This window comes from Pteropus alecto, unplaced genomic scaffold (assembly GCF_000325575.1).
Source record: "Pteropus alecto unplaced genomic scaffold, ASM32557v1 scaffold60, whole genome shotgun sequence".
Classification (NCBI taxonomy): domain Eukaryota; kingdom Metazoa; phylum Chordata; class Mammalia; order Chiroptera; family Pteropodidae; genus Pteropus; species Pteropus alecto.
The window spans coordinates 166,032-187,024 of NW_006430726.1; the positions used below are offsets into that span (position 1 = coordinate 166,032).

At 49.9% G+C, this 20,993-nt stretch overlaps 1 protein-coding gene across 1 annotated transcript in view; it reads right to left on the reverse strand.

The window, feature by feature from the left end:
- SLCO3A1 (solute carrier organic anion transporter family member 3A1) overlaps positions 1 to 19,920 on the reverse strand; it is a 185,587-nt gene extending 165,667 nt beyond the window's left edge. The window contains exons 1-3 of the mRNA XM_006905341.3: positions 19,915 to 19,920; positions 19,186 to 19,290; positions 1,905 to 2,370 (exon numbers count right to left, since the gene is read on the reverse strand). Of these exons, the coding sequence (XP_006905403.3) occupies positions 1,905 to 2,370; positions 19,186 to 19,290; positions 19,915 to 19,920 (577 nt within the window). The remainder of the gene's footprint in view (positions 1 to 1,904; positions 2,371 to 19,185; positions 19,291 to 19,914) is intronic.
- Between the last annotated feature and the right edge of the window lie 1,073 nt (positions 19,921 to 20,993).

Here is a 20,993-nt window from a genome sequence, read left to right on the forward strand (position 1 = left end):
CCACCGCCCACCCCCGAAACCAAACGCCTCCTCACCCTGAAGCTTTGCGCATGCAAACCAGGCTCCATCCTGTGCCTGGAAGCACCACAGCCTGACACACCAGGGGAGATGCCCAGAAGAGGGCTCTGAGCCCACTGCTCCGGGCAGGAAGCCCAGGGCAGAGGTGATCAGCACTGGTCCAGCTCGAGCAGCAATTCTGGGGAGAAATTTTTCTACCCGATTCTATCATCAGAGACAAGAACTCAGCCTCACACTCCCCATTTCCTTCTCTGTGCTCTGATTTGCCTACTGGCTGTCATCACTGCCAGAAGACATCTCTCCTAGGGTCCCAGGGTGGCATCCATCAGGTCAGAGACCCACTGTCCGGCTGGACCTCGAGACTACATGCTGTGTCCCATGTCCCAGTCTGTAACAGAGTCACATGGAATGGCTTTCGCTCAAGCTTTAAAAGTAACAAAATGTCGATGACTCCCTTAGGCCTCTGTGCTCACCTTCAGAAACAATTATGGAAGCTGCTAACCCCATGGGGAGAGGGACTGGCCATGTCTGACTGACCAGGCTTCTCTTCTGCTTTGTGTTCCCCGATTAGGTCACATGACCAGGCTCACAGAGGCCACCTTTTTCACCCCGAGCCTGTTCACAGAGGGCTGAAACATACACCTGCAACACATTTTTCAGCAAAACAATCTACTCCATAGCTGGGACAGAAAGGCACAGCGGGAAATCAGCATTCATGTGTGCAACTGTTCCAAGCCACTTGTCTCAGAAAGAAAGCTTGGGCAGCGTGTGCTGGAAGCTTGGCAGATATGATGCTTTATGTCGAGATCTGTTTAAACTCTGTGTAACCTAAACCTCTATGTTATGACAAACTTCATATCTCAAGGCACACTGCTTTGGGGGAGGCACAAAGCTTCTGCAGGTAGAGGTGATTTTTTCAAAGCCTAGCACTGGGTGACAGCTTGTACTTGGTAGACAAGGGATGGGAAGCTAGGCAGGCCGGCCCTCACTCTACAAATGGTCATGCAAAAGGGCCCAGGGCAGTGATGTTGACCAAGGACTCTGTTTTCTGTGAAAGCAATTCACCGCTCAGATATTTCTTAACCTCACGTCTGCAAACGGCTTCTATCCCTCCAGTATACAGCATCAGAAGCTCTTACAGCGCAAAATAATGTTTAAAAACTCACATGTACTTTATTTCTTCCAAAATACCCAGTTCTAGCACATACCCATGTTACAGGGGGAAAAAAAAAATATGACTCTAGGTCACCAACTTTGGTACCAAATGCTAGGAATGCGATCCTCTCTCTCTCTGAGTTTCAACAGGACAATGACCAAAAGATTGTTTTGATTGTTAAAAACTGTGGTTTCCAATGTGTAGACCCCAAGTCTACTGTAGAGGCTAGTGCAAGGCACCCAAAGTCCACACACCCACACACACACACACACACACACACAAAAAACTGTGGTTTCCAATGTGTAAACCCCAAGTCTACTGTGGAGGCTAGTGCAAGACAGCCAAAGTCCACACACACACACACACACACAGAGGCAGATAAATAAAACTAAAACTCCTAAGCACGTAGTCCCACCCAAGGTCAGTTAATGCTCTACCATAGCAGAGCTCAAATCCTGCACAGCAGGATCACCTTGAGAGCATTTCAAAACTGGCTCCACACCCAGGTTGCACCCCAGACCAACCACGCCAGATTTTCTGGGGGTGCAACTCAAGACATCAGCATTCTTCGAAATCCCTGAGTGTTTGAAGCCAGGCCCGAAAACCATGGCTCTGGCAAAACACGAAGTTCACGGGCCCACCTGCCCCTCCTCTGCCCACACACCCAGGTGACGAACGCGCCGCGCACACGCACGAAAGAGCCCCGCAGCCCTGGGCGGGCCGCCCCTACCTATGTAGAGAGAGGAGTCCTTCCTGCGCACGTGGTCGTCGATGTAGGAGACGCCCAGCGGCTGCACGGGCGTAGCACCGATGCCCAGGAGCACCTGGGCGCCAATCAGCAGCAGGTACATCATGTTGGTGGCGGTCCGGCTGCGGCAGATGAGGTCTGGGTCGGGCCCCTGGTCGCCGGCCGAGCCGTTGGCGGCGCACACGTCGCGGCCCTCGGCGGCCCAGCGGATCTCGCCGGCCTCGTACTTGTACTGGTGGGTCAGGAACTCGGGCAGCGCGGACAGCAGCGCGCCCAGCGCCATGACGATGCCCCCGCAGCCGATGAGGCGCGGCCGGTGCCCGCGCGCCCCGAAGTAGCTCACGAAGAGGATGAGCGCCAGGTTGCCGATCTCGAAGCTGCTGGCGATGACCCCCACGTCGGCGCTCTGCAGGTTGAACCTCCGCTCCAGGGTGGTCAGCACGCTCACCTGCGGGTGCAAAACGAAATCTCAACGCCAATCCCGGTGGGCGCCACGGAGGAGGCCCCCTTCCGGCCTCGCGGCGCACGCGCCCCTTTGTCCTCGATGCGAAAAGGCACCTGTGCAAAGTGCTTTAAACCTGAAGAGTCTAGAAAACGTTTACTTAACTATGATAACCCTAATTACACCGTTAAAGAATTAACTTTGCCAGTGGCAAAGAAGTTTTTCTTGGCACCAGTTTCCGTCCCGAATGGTTCTGCCTCTATTCAGGAAGCACAGTTTCTCCCACCCCACGGCGATCTGGGGCCCAGGAGTCCTGTGAAAGTCCAGGAGTCCACAGTTTTCACACACTCCCAACTCTATCCTATTTTAAAAATCCGTGCTGAGCGGGCCTAGGAGCCAGGCTTTTGCGTTCCTTTTTCATTTTTCATTTTTTAACCGGGTTAGCATACCTAAGGAAAATAAATAAAAACTAAATGAAACAAAAACCCTGGTGGCAAAATGGACAAGCTAGATGAGCTCATGAGGCAAATCGTTAGCTCTTCGCTTCACTCTGGAAATTTCCAGACAATGTAGGTGTCTCTAGAAGCCACCAGGTAAATACATCCCTGACTGCTCTATGCCCTACAGCCCTCCCTGCCAAAGCCCCTTGGATGAAATATTTTTATGACTTTCCCACCTTGGCATTCTTGTCTGCTTTAGTTTTGTTGAACAAACATTTACAGAATAGCTTCTGTTGGCTACCTTACGCCCTAACGCAGAAGACAGAACAAACAAGGAAGATACCACACCTGGCCTGAAGATGCCACCTAGCAGAAAGGTGGGCAGGGACCTAAGGGTGACACGAAGTGCCTGGATGTGACATTCATGATGCAAACGTCACACTTGGGGCAGGGAGGGGGTGGTCAAGAGGAGGTGCTTTATTTTCGGGCTTCCTGAGGGAGAGCGGAAATGAATGGCCTCTGCTTCCTGCTGTTTGCAGGTTCCACATAGGGGATTATGAGCAAGGCAAGAGTTTCCGTCACGGGGGATGCGACAGCCCTAGCTGGAAGAAGTTTCCAGCAAAAGAAACAGTGTGAGCGAAGTCAGGTGGCGTGGCTTCATAATGGCATGGAACTACCTGGAAAGGTGAGCTGAGGACAGAGTATAGTCAGAGGTGCCAGCCTAATGAAATTAGACAGTCCTGTGCAGTGCGGTGGGGTCAGGGAGGCAGGGCACCAACTATTAGTTCCTTAATTGGCTGTGCCTTTGGTCAAGTTATTTAACCCGTCCAAGACCTGATTTCTGTGAAACAGGAAAAATACCCACCTAGCAGGATGGCTGGGAAGGTCAGACCCAATGAATGCAAAGTCCCTTAGCAGAGAGCAGGGAGAGGCGGCCAAGCAGAGGGGTGCAGAGTCAGAGCTCTGGAGCCCAAAAGCCTGGGTCCGCCCTGACTTTGTGACCTTGGGCAAGTTACCCCATGCTCTCACCTTCCCACCTGTAAAATAGGGCTAACAGTGCTACCTCGTGGGGCCGGTGCCAGGGGTAAATAACACCGAGGTGTACATGCTAGGTAAGGGCTATCTATAACCATTATCAATTATCTGTGGAGCATCGGGGAGCATCAAAGGCTTTGTAAAGCTACGAGTGACCCCAGGTGTGGCTAACGGGGGCGTGAGAGCGAAGACGTGAATGTGCCCGTAGAGAAAAAGGCTGGACTGTTACAGAGAGGAGAAAAGGCCTAAGTCGATACACTGGCAATGGAAACGAACGGGGGAATTTTAGAAGCACTTGGAGACACAGAATTATATTTTGGGGGCCACTGAGCTGCAAGCACTTATCGGTTGGGCGTATGCTGCTCAGGAAGGCGGAGGGGGGGGGAGTTCCATGAATCTAGCCTTCCTCCAAGTGACAAACATGTGCACTGTTATCAACGCCCAGGCAGCCACAACCTCCCTAGTAATGTCCATACGCACGAGCCTGCGCGCACACACCACGTGTGCCTGTGATGATCAATTAGCAAACCTCTGCTCGGCCTTTATTATAAAAAAGAAATGTAACATGAAGACGCCTCTTAGCCATACTTCCGACCCCACACACATTGAAACAGACTCCTTTAGCCCCGTGGTTCCCCAAGCTGCCTTCAGGTAGAAGCAGTTGGCAAGCATTAAAAAAATTTTAGATGCCTGGCCCCCCCCAGTTTCTGACCCATTGGTCTGGGAGCAGCCCGGGCCCTGGGATTTCGTTAAAGGTCCCTGGGTGTCACCGCGCTAACACGGTGACACGCATGACTCTGTCATTCCTTCAGCACTGGTCCTGCGGCAAAGCTCTGAAGAGCAGTGTTCTCACCCCGGCACAGGCCCCCGCCTGTGACCGACGACGGGACACCCGTGTGCCCCTCTGTTTCCCACATTCCAATTCCGATCGTTGTTTCCACAGGGCTTTCTAACCAAGTCGAGGCCAGCTCACAACTCCGTCACCCCTAGTTACGTGGTTAGAGTGTTATTTTCCAAACACCAAGTATTTGCAATTGTCGCGAAAAGAAATTTAGCGAGTTCCGGTCTCACTAAAATAGCTCTCAAATGCTCCCAAAGAAATTCTTTCTGAAAGGTCTGGCGAGTAAAAACAAAGGATTCGTTTATTCACTCCTTTGCTTCATGACCTAAAACAAGCATGATGGCATACGTGCTCTAACAGGGGCGTGCAAGAGGTAGGCAACGTGGGAACCCCAAAGAAGGTAGCCTGACCGCCTAGAAGGTGGGGGTGCTTTGGGAGCTTCATCTAGGCCTTTGTGCTGAGTCTTGAGAGGTTCCTAGAGGAGGCCAGATGCAAAAATGCAACAGGGATACATCCGGGCAGGGTCCCCTGAGTGCACCCCAGTCACTTCGAGCCGTCTAGTGTATCTGCAGCCTGGCGACCTCCACCACGGGGGTAAAGGACAGTGAAAGTGGGAGGGAGGGTGGACAGGTGGGACCAGCTGGAGCAGAAGCCCTCTTTCATTTCCACCATGAGGCTTAATGACATATAGACTAGGCAGCATATCCGTTTGGGCAGGTGTGCCTTGTCATAAACTATGGCACAGGTATGGACATTTATGATGGCAGATAAGGGTGGTGGGGATAGAGACAACCAGGAGCACAAGAAAAATAATCGGCTCTTTTAGAAAGAGCTGACACCTGTGCCTGTGGCGCCCATCCTGCCTCAAACCTGCCCTTGGCAGGGTGACCCGCAAGGGTGACAGGAAGTCATAGGGTCTGTACCTCCTTAAGTCAGCCTCAGAGACGTCCCCCCTGGATCAACACTTAAGATACACAAACATGCTAAAAAGATGCTTTGTGGATCAATTAGATCAGAGGCTAATGTCTTCACTCACTGAAAACACAATTTTGAGAAGATAGACTAATTAAGTATGCCGGAGATCGTAAAACCCATTTGTGGCTTTTATGTGGCAGTGAACAATCCAGCGATGAGGAACACCCATGCTAAAGGGAACGTCCGTCTTCACTGAACGGGTAACAGGACTGATGGAAAATGTCCCGATAATTAGGGACCAGGCAGGTGAAACTCCAGGAAGAAAAGGAAAGAGGACGTGATCTTGCCCTGTGCCAAGTGGACACGAAGTCATTATTAAAAGAATGCAATATTCCTCCGATTCCTGCTACCACAATTCAGAAAAAGAAAAAAGGGGGTTCGCGTCTTAGAATCTCCTGGAGCCGTGGTGAAAATATAGGGAGCCTGGAGTTTTATAAAGCTCCCAGGGTCCCTGATGCCCAAGGGGGCCGAAGACCATACAACTGGCATTTCAGGGACCCACGTACTACTCACCACCCAGCTAGACCTGTGGCTGTCACCCTTCATGGCAGTAGAGTCACGCAGAGGGTGTCAGCCTGCCGAGCTCCAAGTGCGGAGGGTCCGGGATGGATCTGAGAATTGTCCCAACAACCCCAGGTGCTGCCGATGGTGCTGACCACGGCGCTGTGCTCTGAGAACTACGGCCCGCTGGACTCTGTCCCCAACAAGCCCGCCTCACTCAGGATTAAAGAGCCTCGTTTTTAAGTCAGCTGCAAATCGAAAGCACCCCCTCATGTCCAGGTCACAGAGACCCGCGTTTCCACATAAGGCAAAGTGGGCTGCAGTTTTGGAAGGCTCGCCTCTTAGGGTGCCTGAGGCATGTCCAGGCCCAGCCCAAAAGGGAGACTTGGGTCCACGCTGTCACAAGACAGGAAGCGCCAGGGACCACGGCCTGGGGCAGATGAGCCATCCTGATCTCCCGAAGGGCCGAGGTTATCAGGAGCTCAGCGAGCAGCCAACTTCATAGGAGCTGTGGCTACAGGTCGGGACCGCTCTCGCGAGCCCTCCACAGGTCTGTCCACATTTCGACCCTGCCTTGCACAGTGGGGCCTGGACTGGAACTGGAATCACCTGGGAAGCTTTTAAAACACACCAGCGCCTGCCCCTCACCCCCTGAGACGCTGACGTCACCTGAGAGCTGGGCCTGGGGATGAGTATTTTCGAAGCTCCCAAGGTGACTCTTACGCACAGGCAGGTAAAGGTATGTGTGTGCAGAGACGCACGGTATTCACGCCACGGAGAGGGCGTGTGTGTGTGCACGTTCGCAACAGTGCCACCTGGCCATATGACAGCGGCACTGGAGCAGGGGAGCTTCGAGTCGAACGCCAGCGCTTACCCGAGTCAATCATTCTGAGCCTGTTTCCACATCTGTGCGTGCAGACAGTCCTTGCTGGAGTGGGTGCTCGACCACGGCTGGCTCAAAGCAGACGCCCAGAACAGCTGCCGTCCTCACAGGTGCGCACGCTCTGCGTGACATCCAGTTCGATGCCATGCACAGTGCTTGCCTCACGGCAGATGCAAGGAATCTAACTATGACTGAGGGATCCTCACAGGTGCGCACGCTCTGTGTGACTTCCAGTTCGATGCCATGCACAGTGCTTGCCTCGCGGCCGATGCAAGGAATCTAACTATGACTGAGGGACAATCCCTGGCCTGTGGGAGTGTATAGTCTGGGGAGAGCAGAAAGCCGCAATCAAGTAACACAGCCTCTGATACGGGGCATATAACAGAGCGGCAGAGGGCTCGAGGGAGTGAGAACACACCGCATGCAGAGAAAAACCTGTCTGGGATTCAACAAGGATGCACGGGATGGTAACAGATTGGGCAGAGCAGGGCGGTGGGGGGGGACAGCAGTCCGGGAGCAATGGTCAGCGGCGTGGGAGGCTTGGCGTGGCGGCGAGCAAGCTCACACCACCCCTGGAATGAGGGAGGTGCTCTGGCCTCAGCACTGTGAGGAGTGATCTGAGATAGAACGGCCTTGCAGGCAGGTGGAGGATCGGCCCTGGATTTGGGGTAGCAACACGACCCTGGCCGCACTGCATTGTATGGAGTGAGCAAAGATTGCCCGGGGAACTATTTCAACAGTGCTGGTGGGGAACGAGGCTTAGGCAGGGCAGGGCTGGCAGACCGTCAGAGGAGCACATATGCGTGACAGGCGCCTCAGAAGTAAAATGCAGCAGAGCCGCAGCCTGGTGGGAGGCCTGCGTCAAGGAAGGCGGAGCCGAAAGGACCCTGGAGGAGTCTCCCTGGGCTCGACCTGGAGACAGGTGAGGCCTGAGAGCTGGGAGGCTGACAGGAGAGCCAACATCTAAAAGCATTTCTGCTCTGAGGGGCAAAGGACACGAGAGAGGCCAGCAGGCTGCCCCTGGTGAACCTGGAGGAGGCTGCACCCCCAAACCCCATGCTCAGCAGGAGCAAGGCCCACGCTAGGGAGCAGAGGCAGAAATGGTCCAGGAGATGTCGACCTCACATTAAACTGTAGTCACACAAAGAATGCATGGTCCCCTTGTCGGGATTCTGGAACAGAAACTGGCTCACTTTTTTCTGCAAAGGGCCAGAGAGTAAATATTTTAGGATTTCCAGGCCACATGGTTCCTGTAGCAACTACTGGACCCACCCTAGCAACATCTATACGCAATATGCAAACAATGGGCACGGCTGTGTGCTAATCACACTTTAATAAAAACAAGCAGCGGGCTGGATTTGGCCCCAGACCACACATCGCCAAACTCTGCCAATCCAGTTCGGAAAATCACGTTATTCCCGTGTTTATAATAAAAATGCTGGCCATTTATAACAAGTTTGTGAGGCACTCCTGCTTCTGACACAAAAAAGTCATTCTAGTCACAACTTTCATGCAAGCTTATTTGATCCAATAAAAATAATATGCAAGTCAAGTTTAACTTCTTGTCTGATGTGCCAAGGACATGTCTTCTTGCGGTAAAGCGGGGAAGGGGCTTAACCACGGAAGCCCAGGGAGCCCTCCCCCCTGCTGAGGCAGCAGAAGCAGTTTCATCAAGTGAGTCACATTGTGTGGTTGTTTGTCATCTGAACAGCAGCAAGTAACTTAGGGCACAGGGGAAGGGGCGCACACACACGGCATTCACTTACGAATCCAGGATCCAAGGTATGCAGAACCAGGTAACAGAAGAAAACAGAGATGCAATTCCTGTCACTGCCCAGGTGGCAAACAGATCGCTCGCCCACCCACCCACCTCACAGGTCGGCCAGGTAAGAGAGACATGCAATCAATGTTGCTTTATTTCTGATGGAATGATTGAGCCTCTACTGTGACCACGTGATACACAGGTGGCATGTCACGACCATTTTCATGAAAAAGCTGAGTAAGAATAATGTAGAGAATCCCCAATTTAGAGATAACTAACTCTGGCCTCCAGCTCACACGGAGGGCATCGGTACCCGGGGGATGTGGGGAGGCGGATGGAAAACATAAGAGGTTTTCAGAGCCACACACTAACCCTGAACCTTAGGCGCCTGTAACTTCCTTTTCCCGTGTGTAATATGAAGGTAACCATTCTGCCCTCACAGCCCGTCACAAGCTTCAAATATGCAACGTTCATCACTGTGAATGACGTTATGCCTGGGGTTGCGAATGCGCAACGTGGCTTTGCCCATCTTTGTGACAGTATCTTGAGAATCCACCAGCCCTCTCCTTAACCTGGGTTTTTAACAAAGGCACCATCATTTCCTCTGATTATCCTGAGAGTGAGCATGTCGACCAGCTTTCCTTAGAAAGGCCTCATTGGTCTCCTTCTCTAAAACTTCATCTCTGCCATTTCCTGCATCTTCCTCAGACTGTTTTTTTCCCCTCGACACCCCGTTTCTTAGTTTCTCTCATCAATCTAGTCTCCCAAGCAGCTCTCTTCCCTGAATGACTCTAAAGGATATCGTTAGCAAATTTTTTATTATTCCTCATATTTAGTGAAACCTTATAGTCAATTAATTCTAGGAAAATGGGTAACATTTTATGCTCTTCTTTAAAAGAGCTCTACATTTAATTACTTCCTACTAATAAATCTCACCAGCGATTTTTCTCTATGGCTTGTGGTCCCTCACAGGGAAACAAAGGTTTTTCCATCTCTGCTGGGTACAATTAATAGAATTTTCTTCCACACAGTTATTGAGCTGTACATTTTTACACCAGAAATTTTTACATCAGGCTATATTATTAATAGTTTGTGCTTAGCACCTTTCACACAATGACTGCAGACATTCTTTCAATTCACAAATTTGTGGTGCCAGGTCTCTTTTATTAGAGAAACTTCAAGAACTGTAGGAGTTCAAAGATTTCCTCAGCGTTCAACAAAAGTTGTATAGAGGACCATACAGAGTCTTAAGAAAGATTTCCATCTAACGTACTAACAACTTATGCACATACATACACACACTCCCCAAGCAGAATTGTTTTTACAGAATCAGGCATCTCTACATCGCCTAGAGACCAGGCTCACTGTCAGATGAATTGAAAAACCCTACAACGAGCACCTGTGCCACACCAGGAACTAAAAACGAACTAGAGAAGCTCTCAAATAGCTCACAGTATAATAGAGATGGCAACTATGAAAACAGACAATTATCACAGAGGATGAACAAAGCTTCTCTCTACCAGAATAAAGAGAAGCAGAGAGTCACGCCCTGCCTCAGCGAGCTGCTCTGACCCCGGGGGTGAAGGCTAATGGGCTCTCTCAGGTAAGCAGAGGGAGCCCTCAGCAAACTGCTCACCAAACTTGCTGCTAAAAATATGTATTAGTCATGGTTAAAAGTTATGCAGGGAAGAAAAGAGTTATGAAGTCATATAATTTTGAACAAAGGTGAGCAGGTTTCTTTACTACAAGATTTACATGAGAATTCCAAACAGTAACATTCATTGTTAATCATTCATCAAAATATATATTATGTAGCATTTCCTGAAACTCTCCTGACTATGGAATCTTTTTTTTAATACTAAGCATCCCTTGAAAAATACACACACACACACACACACACACACAAGAATCTTTTTTTTAATACTAAGCATCCCTTGAAATATATATATATACACACACATATGTGTGTGTGTGTGTATATACACATACATACTTTCAGAAACGCTATGTTAAAGCTGATATAAGAAGTTTTTAATTAAGTACTAGTAAAAGCTCTGCTGCTCCTAGCAACTAATTTTATTGTTCCTCTCAGCCTGGCTAGCTCCAACCAAAGGCTATTACACAGTATGACTTTAGTTCTATTTCCGTTTTTGCTTTGCTTACCAGGAATCTCACACTCAAACCTGCAGCCATGCTATAGCAATGGGGTAGGATACCAGGGCTTCACACAGGCATTTCATTTCTTTCTCTTCCTGGTCTTCAAATCCTACTTGTCCTTCCACAGGAGTCAAGCACTTTTAAACCACTGCTACCAAGGCAGGGCACGAAATCGGTATACACAAATTCTTCAAGAGCACGCCGCCAGGCAGGTCAGGTTAAATCCTAAAAACCAAGACCATCTACTTCCACCTAATTACACCCTCTCTCGGAAATGAATGAGCTGATGAGAAAATAATATGGTTACCAAGCTTGTGTGTCCGGGTGTAAGATAAACACAGACCATAAGAAAACAGTGTCTGCTCATGTGCAGCATTAAAAACTTCCACGACAATAAGAAAGTCTACATTTTGGTGCCCTTCTCATCCCTTCTCTGAACGTCAGTATTCTGACTGGCATCTGCATGGGCCCTGGCCCCACAAACCCGACAGCCGTCCCTGGCTCCACATCCCACTGGCCTCTGCCCCTCTCCAGACCCTGCCCGCCTCAGTTCCGCTGTCCCTGCCTCATCTCTGAAGCCTCCCAGGTGCACCTGCCCGGGCCACTGTCCTCCTTCCTGTCTCACCTCATTCCATCCATCCTCACTTGATTCTCTGCCTAAAACTCCCCAGTGATGCTCACTGCCACCTGGAAAAGCCTGAGCTCTTCGTCTTGGGGTGACAGACCCGCCGAGATCTGACCGCGTTCTGCCTCTCCCCTCCCTCCTGTGCATGTTCCCACGCTGGCCTGGCTCATTCTCATGCCTGGGTCTTCAGATGAGCCAAAGTGCCCTGTCCCACCCCACTCACCTCAGGAATCCCTACTGGTCTAGCAACAGGGGGCTCACGTGCCGCCTCCGCTAGAAATCCTCCTTCCCTCCATCTTCTCCCACGCAGCCCCAGTACTTGGTACAGTATAAGAGAGATGGCACAGCCATCACGATTTGGGCATGTCTGGCGTCCCTCGTGAAGGCTGAAAGGTCCCTGAGGTCAAAGGCTGCCTTATCACGTCCGCAGTCCAGAATGGGGCACGTGGTGGCCGAGCCAGGCCACTGCATACAGTTGTGCAGGATGCACACTTTCCTGCACAAAGGTGTCCTGTCAAGGTGCTGAATTCAGCCCAGACTTGGTTTATTTACCCCAGCTGCATTCACTGGAGGGATAAGGACCAGTTACCTATGGACATGACAGCTCTGTGCAGAAGACCAGCAGCGGGGGTTGGTGACCACACACAGCGAGTCCCTCTGCCCTCCCACCTCCCTTTGAGCAAGGACCTAAACAGGCATTGCGGCCAAGCTGCTCTCCCCACTCCTAGAGATGCTTGATGCAGGGAAACTTTCTGAGAGGGTGGCGGCGACTGTGCTGAATTAACTGCAGCACGGCCCGTGAGCAGCACCGGGCATTTCTGGCAGTCTCTGGGGCTGGGAGGGAAAACGCACGTGAGCCCAAGATGAGGACTGACCCCCGCTTGGCCTCGGCAAGGCACAAAGCCATCTGCTCCTCGGCCCCTGCCATCCTTCCTCCTCGCACCTGCAGGCTCTCTGAGAGCTGCCCTCACTCCCTCCGAATGCCAAGCATCACTCAGGAAAGGGGACCCGAGGCTCAGATGCGCTGACTCTGTGCGAGGCACCAGGCCAGCAATGCGGGGTCTAAAGTCCCAAATTTGAGATGCGGGCCCTGCCCTTACCGAGCTAATAATAAGAGCTAATATTCTGTAGCATTTACAATGTGCCAAGGACTGCTCCTAGCGCTGTATGTATATTATAACAACCCCACTAGTAGGTACTGTTATTATCCCCATTCTACAGATGACGAAACTGAGGCCCAGAGGTTAAGTGACTTGACCGAAGTCTCGCACGTAACAAATGGCGGAGCCAGGATCGAAGCCCATACAATCTGGTGCACGAGTCCATTCTCTTAATCACCACATGATTTTCTTCCTCTCTGGACAAAACAATGGGGATGGAATGGCACTGTGAGAAGCTGGACAAACCCCCTCCTCAAAGAACAACGATAAAGGTCTCAGAAACCACCATTTCAAGACTCTGGAAACTGACGAAAACGTAAACTAACTGAGGAACATTTATTCACGGAAAACTGGACCTCTGTCAAAACGAGTGGGGATCTGGGTTCTTTCCCTCCCTCCCACGTGCTGCCCACGCTGTGGCTGGCACAGCGGCTCCTCCAGGTGGGCTGGCCATGCACACCGGCAGCCTCGCGGTTCACACTCACTGGTGCCGTCAAGCAAGAACACCAGATGCAGCAAAACTATCACCTGAAACCGAAGGCAAAATAGAGAGATTCCGAGATCGAGAAAGACCGGGAGACTTCATCGCCCGCAGATCTTCCTCGCAAGAAATACGAAAGGAACTCTGCAGGTGGAAAGGAAATGATATCACACAGCAACCTATCTACACACACAAATATACACTAAGAAATAAAGAGCCCCAGAGAAGTGAAATATGTGGGTGAGTACAAAAGGCAGTATAAATATACGTTTCCCGTTAACAGCTTTAGAATGCGCAGGGTCACACAAAACAATGTCGCTGCTCTGTTAAACTCAGGATACGTACCGATGTGATACCTATGCCAATAGCACAAAGGAGCGAGAAGAAACCGAGCTGTATGGGACAAAGTTTTACAGGAGTTAAGTTAGCGCCGATCTGAAGTGGGCTGTGAGGACTTAAGATGCACGCGGTAGATGCAATCGCGAAGAAAAGAATTCAAAACATAGGGGACGATGAATTAAAACGAAACATGGGAAAAACATCTACTGAACACAGAGAAGGCAATAAGGAAAAAAACAGAACAAAGAGGACATGAGACGTCAAACAAATTACAAAATGGCACATGTGAACCCGACCGCAGCAACCTCCGAACAGAGCCCCAAAATACACGAGGCGAAAATTGACAAAACGAACAGAGAAATAAACAATCCAATGACTATGGTGGAAGAAGTCATTATGCCTCGCAACAGCGGACAATACAGCTAGACAGAAAATCAGCAAGGAGAAAGATGATGAAAGAACACTTTCTACCGATTTTAAAAGTCAACAGTAAAATGACAAACAACCTAATTTAAAAAATAGGTAATCTGAGTAGACATTTTACTGGCGAAGACAGACAAATGTCTAACAAGGATTTGAAAAGATGCTCAGCATCATCAGTCTTTAGGAAAATACAAATAAAAGTCACAAGGTCCCACTATCCACCCACTAGAATGAGTATAATAAAAAAAAAACACAGACAATACCAAGCATTCATGTGGATGTGGAGAAATATTCATACATTGCTGGTAGGAATGTAAAAGATGAAACGGTTATGGCCACTACGAAAAACAAATGGACGGCTTAAAAAATATGTAAATAAAGGTATATATGTTTACCTTTATTTACATGACTCAGCAACTCCACCCCCAAGCTCCCCAAGAGACGTGAAAACATATATCTACACAAAGACAGCGAATAGCAGCATTATTCATAATAACTCCCAAATGGAAACAACCCAAATGTCCATCAATGATCAACGGGTAAACAAAATATGGTATATCCATAAATCCAAAAGTAATCCAACCCAACTGATCTAATATCGACTAAATTCCAATACCATGGAATCATATTTGGCAATGAAACAGAACAAACTGCCAATGCATGCTATAACGTAGATTAACCTGAAAAAGGTTATGCTCATTGAAAGGAGCCAGATGTAAAGGACTGTATACTGTATTATTCCGTTTGCATGAAATATACAGAACGGGCAAATCTTTAGAGAAAGGAATCAGGTGGCCTGGGCCTGGGTTGGGGCTGGGCGTCGGTTAGGGTCTGACTGCAAACGGGCAAGAGCAAACTTTTTGGAGTGATGGAACTATTTTAAAACTTGACTGTGGTGACGGCCGCACGACTTCATACATTTGCTGAAGATCATTTTATTATATACTTAGAATGAATGGATTTCCTGGTATGTCAATGATACCTCACTGAAACAGAACAACAAGACAACATGTACCCATGAATGAAATGTAAGGCAGGATGTGGTAAGTGCAAGAAAATGGGATGCAAGAGGCATCACTGGAGCTCGGTCTCAGAGAAAAGTAGAAGGTTGACAGGTGTCAGGTGAAGGCAAGGGGACCCCGAGGGGAGAGAACGTCGTGAGCAGACGTGTCGAGGTGGGGGAGGCTGGGGTCTGTTTGGGGAACCCCGCACCATGCAGTTTGCCAAAGCACAGAGGTGAGGATGGGTGGGGTCAGCAAGGCCTAGAGAACAGCCTCACTTTCTGGCCCTGCGTCAGCTCCTAACCTAAGCTACTTCCTCTCCTTGTTCCAGATCCGTGGTTGTGGGTTTAGTGTTGATCTGGCTATTTTGGAATCGCTCCAGTGATAGCTACACCTCCAGAAGGTCTGGGGTACCTATGGGGTGGGGCCCGGGAGCTGGCATTTTGAAATCTCTCCACGAGATTCAGATGCTGTTTAAAACGAATGGGCAGTTTTCCCCAACGAGTCTGAGCAGCAGTTCAGCTGGACATATGCCGGCCTCTGCGCCTCACAGAACCACACCTGGCCACTTCCTCACCACCGGGAGAGAGCAAAGGGTCTCCTTTTAGGCATTTTCTGTGAATGGAAAGTATGAGGCATGGAGGGCAAAATTCTAGAGCAGTGTTTTTCGACCCTGTTTTCGTTATAACCCGCCCTTTCGAGAGCCTTTATAAACATTTCTAAAACTTCCATGAAATTTTAATGCCACAGACGTACTATATCTATTTATATATTGTATATCTATGCTTTATACGTAAGTTTTTGTACCCCTCCCCCTCCCACAAGAAGCGACTTTCCCTCCACTAGGAGTGACATTGCCCCCACCGAGAAGGCACGCTCGGGGGTCCTATGGCGAAGAGAACGAGAAGATGACCCCAACCCACCGAGAATAATGCCCGCATCTTGTGCATCTGCAAGTGAAATTCCTTTAGCTGAATTTTTCCAAATTAGTTGGAAACGAGGCAGTGAGTTCAGGCTTCTTGGCCCCTCCAGGAGAAACCCAAATGGCTCTGGAGGCCAGAGAATAATAGTGCCAGGCTAGACAAGAACAATTATGGAAATGAGATGGTTTTATAGCTCATAAAAGCTAGGAGCCAGGAGAGACACACCGCTTGGAGAAACAGCACAGACAAGCAGGTCTAAGACAGTATTAGAAATAGTATCGAATGTAAAAGAAAAATACATTCTCTGACAAGACTGCCATCTCCAGCTTCTAGAACAAAGGTATTTGCCTCTGCAGTTGGATACACAGAGCGGTACATTCTTCGCCTCGGTAAGAAAGTGGCTACTGCCTAACTTGGGGCCAGAGAGCTGACAGCATGTTGCTCTGTGCACTAGAGACCTGGGGTCATAGCTTGGTTCTTGAGCAGGAAGCTGGGTGTGTGATGAACGGCCAGTGGATACATCCCCTGGAGAGGCTGGAGCCCGATCGTGTTAACTGGGTCACATTATCTCCCTACGACTCCATGCTTAGAAAATAAACTGTGTTGAAAGAGACACCTTCACGGAAGCCGAGAACACCAGCACCAAGGCAAGGACATGTGCTTTCTGCATCTCACTGCGCATCTTGAGCAAAGGCTCCCTTTCACACTCAGCTTCACCCGGCTCTGGCCCTGCAGTTACAGCCCCTGCACCCCTCCTCACGTTGACACGTCATCCACCGCAGCACGCCTGGACAGGTCAGAAAACAGGAGGTGGTCTTGCAAATGCAAGCCTCGGACATGCGGTCCCAATACTGCCCCAGGCACACTGCTGCCTCGGCTTGGCACCCAGGAGCAAACTGATCCAGTCAGCTGCTGGTGTCCGGGGAAACTGGCTTTGTCACGATGACGGTCCCAAGCATTTGCACCAGCAGAGAAAAGCCCTGACATGAGTGATCTCGGCAGTTAAGGAGCCAAGATGAAGCCGTCAGAAATCGGAAGGCTGTTGGTTTTTTTATTTTGATCCCCAAACTGTAAAAGCCAGGGTAAGAGATTAGTTGTAACATCCAACTTCTTCACATTGTGGTAGGAACTTCTTCACAGTGTGGTAGGAACTTACCATACTTGATCATGAATTCTCACAACTTTCCAGCCGCCAAGAAGGCATCGTTCTCTCTATTTTCCAAAGGAAACTAAAGATCAGGATAGTTGCATATCTTTCCTAAGGTCACACAGCTAGGGAGTGGCAGAGGCAGGATTTCAATCCAGGACTGTCTGGCTTCTAAGCTCCTGATACGTCTTAGCAGAATCACAGCTGGCATCGTAGAGACATTTCTTAAGTATAATTCTGACCATTCTCCTACAAGACATAGCACGTCCTGACGGAAAACATCTTATGTAAGGCTCACCTTTACTCACACCGGGACACCTGTTCTCTAAACTAGCAGTCCCCAACCTTTGTGGCACCAGGGACCAGTACTCCTATGAGAACTAACGCCTGATGATCTGAGGCGGAGCTGAGGCAGAGATGCTAGTGCTGGGGAGCGGCTGTAGACACAGATGAAGCTTCGCTGGCTCACCTGCTGCTCACCTCCTGCTGTGTGGCCCGGTTCCTAATAGGCCACGGACCGGTACTGGTCCATGGCATGGTGGTTGGGGACCCCTGCTCTAAAAGAATCACCTCCCCGTATCATTTCTGCCTGGAGCTCCACCTCTGAGAAGCAGCTGCGGCCACATGTAGATCTGACCTTTATTCTGTTGGCAGATAAAAGTTTTTCAGCTTTGTGATTGCAGCCATCACTCTGGATCCTCACTGAGGAAATAAGGGGCTGGTTTGCCGAGTACAGGGTAGAGAGGTGCATACGCTCATGCTGGAAGCATTTGCATAAACACGAGAAAAGTCCCTGCCTTAAATCTAGGGCCAAATTACAAACTGAAGACATTGCAGGAAGAGATCTCTTCGGCCATGCTTGTTTCTTCCTTGGAAGCAGCTCTCTCTGGACTAAGCTGTGAATCCGTAAAGAGAAGAGAAACAAACTGGGAATTAGAGGAACCCAGCTTCTTTGAAGAGGAAAACCACAAACAAAGTGAGTGGTTTTATTGAAGATACAGAAGATATTGGTCATTTTGACGGAGGTAGGTCGAGACAGTTCAATATCCCCAGCTCCCTAGTTAAAAAAAAAAAAAAGAAAAAAAATCTATGCAGGCTCTAAAAGGAAGACCTGCCTGTATCATAAGGGGAGAACCTAATAAAAACACCAACTACCACACGATAATCTAATAACCTGTCACGATAAATACCACGGCACCTGGGAACTCAAAAGATGGGAGAGAACAGAGCTGGAGCACGAGCGTGAAGTGCGAACTCTAAACAAACGAACAGCTGCGACGTCTCCCACGAAACAAAGCAGGGCAGAGTCTAAAGAGCCGCTAGAAACACCACAAATCAACGGTATTGGCTGGGAAACCAGATGGCAGCAAGGCACAGTGATTTTTCTCCCAGGAATCGAATGTGAGCTTCGTGTCCCAAAAGCGTCCACGTGGGATCCCGCCTCGGTAACACATTCCGTGCTGGTCCTGGAGGATCAGTAGGCTTGAGCTGGCCCCCCTTCTCGGAGGGAGTGCACGCATTTCGAAACAGCCCGAAATCCTACAGCATGGCACGAAGTTTCCCTTACACCAACGCTCTGAAAGTGAAATGTATCGTATTAAACTTGTGGACAGTTCCTTATCCTTTTCGTTAAGAAACGGACCCACTGCTGGAGGCACTGCTTCGGAGTCTGACAAAACTGATCACCCGCTGTTACTACCGCTGGGGACCCAGAGGTCCCCAGACTGTCGTTTCTCCCACCCAGACACAGGGTAAAGGCGCTGTGTTAGTAATAATACCGCAACGTTTATATAGAGGAAGTCACATGACTTATTGCCACACAGGTCACTTTGCTTCGAAGCCTTCTTTTTCATGTAGAATACATCCTTTCAAATGTCCTTCTGGAGGCCGGACTGGAAGACCTGTGCCTACACTGCCACAGGCTGAGAAATAATGGCCGGGAACTCCGATCCCAAGGGACCGAGGAGCAGGGACTTCTGTGTCCCCACAAAGCAAATTCCTGGAGTCGCTGGAGAGGGATCGCGCCCCATGTGGATCACAGCCCTGTGGACCGGAAGAATGGCCTCAGCCTTAAGTGTGTGAGTCTCGAGCTGTTCCCGGCTAGCTCCAACCTGCTCCTAAGACGCACAGGCTCCAGGGGACACTGTTTGGCTTCTTTTTGCAACAGGAGCATACGGCAGGGGGCGAGGAAGTCCTTGTTGGTGGCAAAGTACAGGCTCCAGTACGGGTAGCACTGAAATTGCCCGAGAGCAGTTTAGAAGTCTCAGACCTGGCCCCAGACCCACTGAGTCAGAGTCTGCATTGTAACGAGATCCCCAGGTGCTGTGCGATTTCAAGTCAGAGAAACACTGCCTCGGGCTTCGTGCTTTATAATCCCCTAACCTCCTCTCCTTGGCCTCACGAGCGGCCTCCTTAAGTAAAGTGCAAGGAAGGTTCGCTTATTCAGTCGGTAGAAAGTCTACGTACCCTGACTCGCTGTCTAATGATGTTTGGGGAGGAAGGCATATAAACACTCTCACAAATCCACTCCACCGATAAGCTCCACCGGCTTTCCCTTGGTGCATCCCCACTCGTCAACTCTTCCGTGTGCTCTGCCACCATCTGTGCCCCGGCCATCACTGTCCCGTCCCCTGAGCCACCACGTCACCCATGCACGACCACATGGCAACTAAAGAGATAGTTGGAGGGCAGGAGGCATTACTCAGCATCTTCCTACAGTTCCCCACGGCACCGGACTCGGGACCCGGGCCTGCGAGGTCCTGCCTGCGCGCGAAGCTCAGGTCCTACTGCAATCCCCCGAGCTCATCCTGTCAACCACCTCGCCCTCCTTCCCGTTTCTCAGTCAGGCCGAGCACACCTTCATGGTGATGTGCTGCTCTCTGCCTGGGATAATCTTATCCCAGATCAGGACAAGGCTGTCTCCTCACCATATGTCGGTCTTAGCGCAGGTGTCCCCTCCTGAGCGAGGCTCTCCTTAAACGAGCGCTGCCATCCCTTCCCGACTGGTCACCATGGCAATCCCCTCAACGGTCCTCACTGCACTCAGGTACCTGATCTGGAAGTAGCTTATCCTGTGTTCTTAGGCTGTTCTGATACCCACCCCCCCCTCCAGCAAGCAAGCTGACACCTAAGACCTTCTGTCTCTTTGCTGACTGCTGGAGCCCAGAAGAGAAACTGGCATAAAACAGTAACTTCACACAGGTGTCCCCCGCAATCCCAAAGGAGAGTGCGCCTACAAAACCTTTCGTAAGCCGCAATGGCGTGAAGTGAAGAAGCGATATTATCGTTAATTTATATGGAAAACACGTTGAGCATTCCTAGATCCAAATCATACCAAATGGGCTTAACTACGTCCAGTTTTAAACTACACGTAACACCCTTATAAGCTTTCTTAGGCTTTTCTGATACCTGAGGACACGTCCTGCTAACGAATGCATAGAATGATTGGAGATAAAACACAGATGCTCACAGAGTTCAGAGCTGTGGGCTGGATGCTGAGGGGCTGAGTGTCGTGCCCGGGGAGGGGGCTTGGTGCACACTGGTCGGGTACATGCTGCCTCTATGATGGCTCATGCGAAGCAAACTCAGAACACTGATTTTGCTTTTCGCTTTTTTCATAAAAGCAAAAACCCTCTTCAGATTGCTTTCGGTTTGTGAAAACAGATGCTCCTTGGCTTACAATGGGATTACATCCTGATAAACCCATTCTAAGCTGAAAATGTCCTAAAGGCGAAAATGCATTTGATACACCGAACCCACCAAACATCATAGCTTAACCCAGCTGGTTTCTACTGAACGTGTATCATTTTCATACCATTATAAAGTAGAAAAATCATAAGCTGAACCATCATAAATTGGGGACCATCAGTACTAACATGGGTCGTTCGTAAAAGTGAAGTGGCCTAACTTACACTTTCGAAAAGTGAGGGTTGCCTA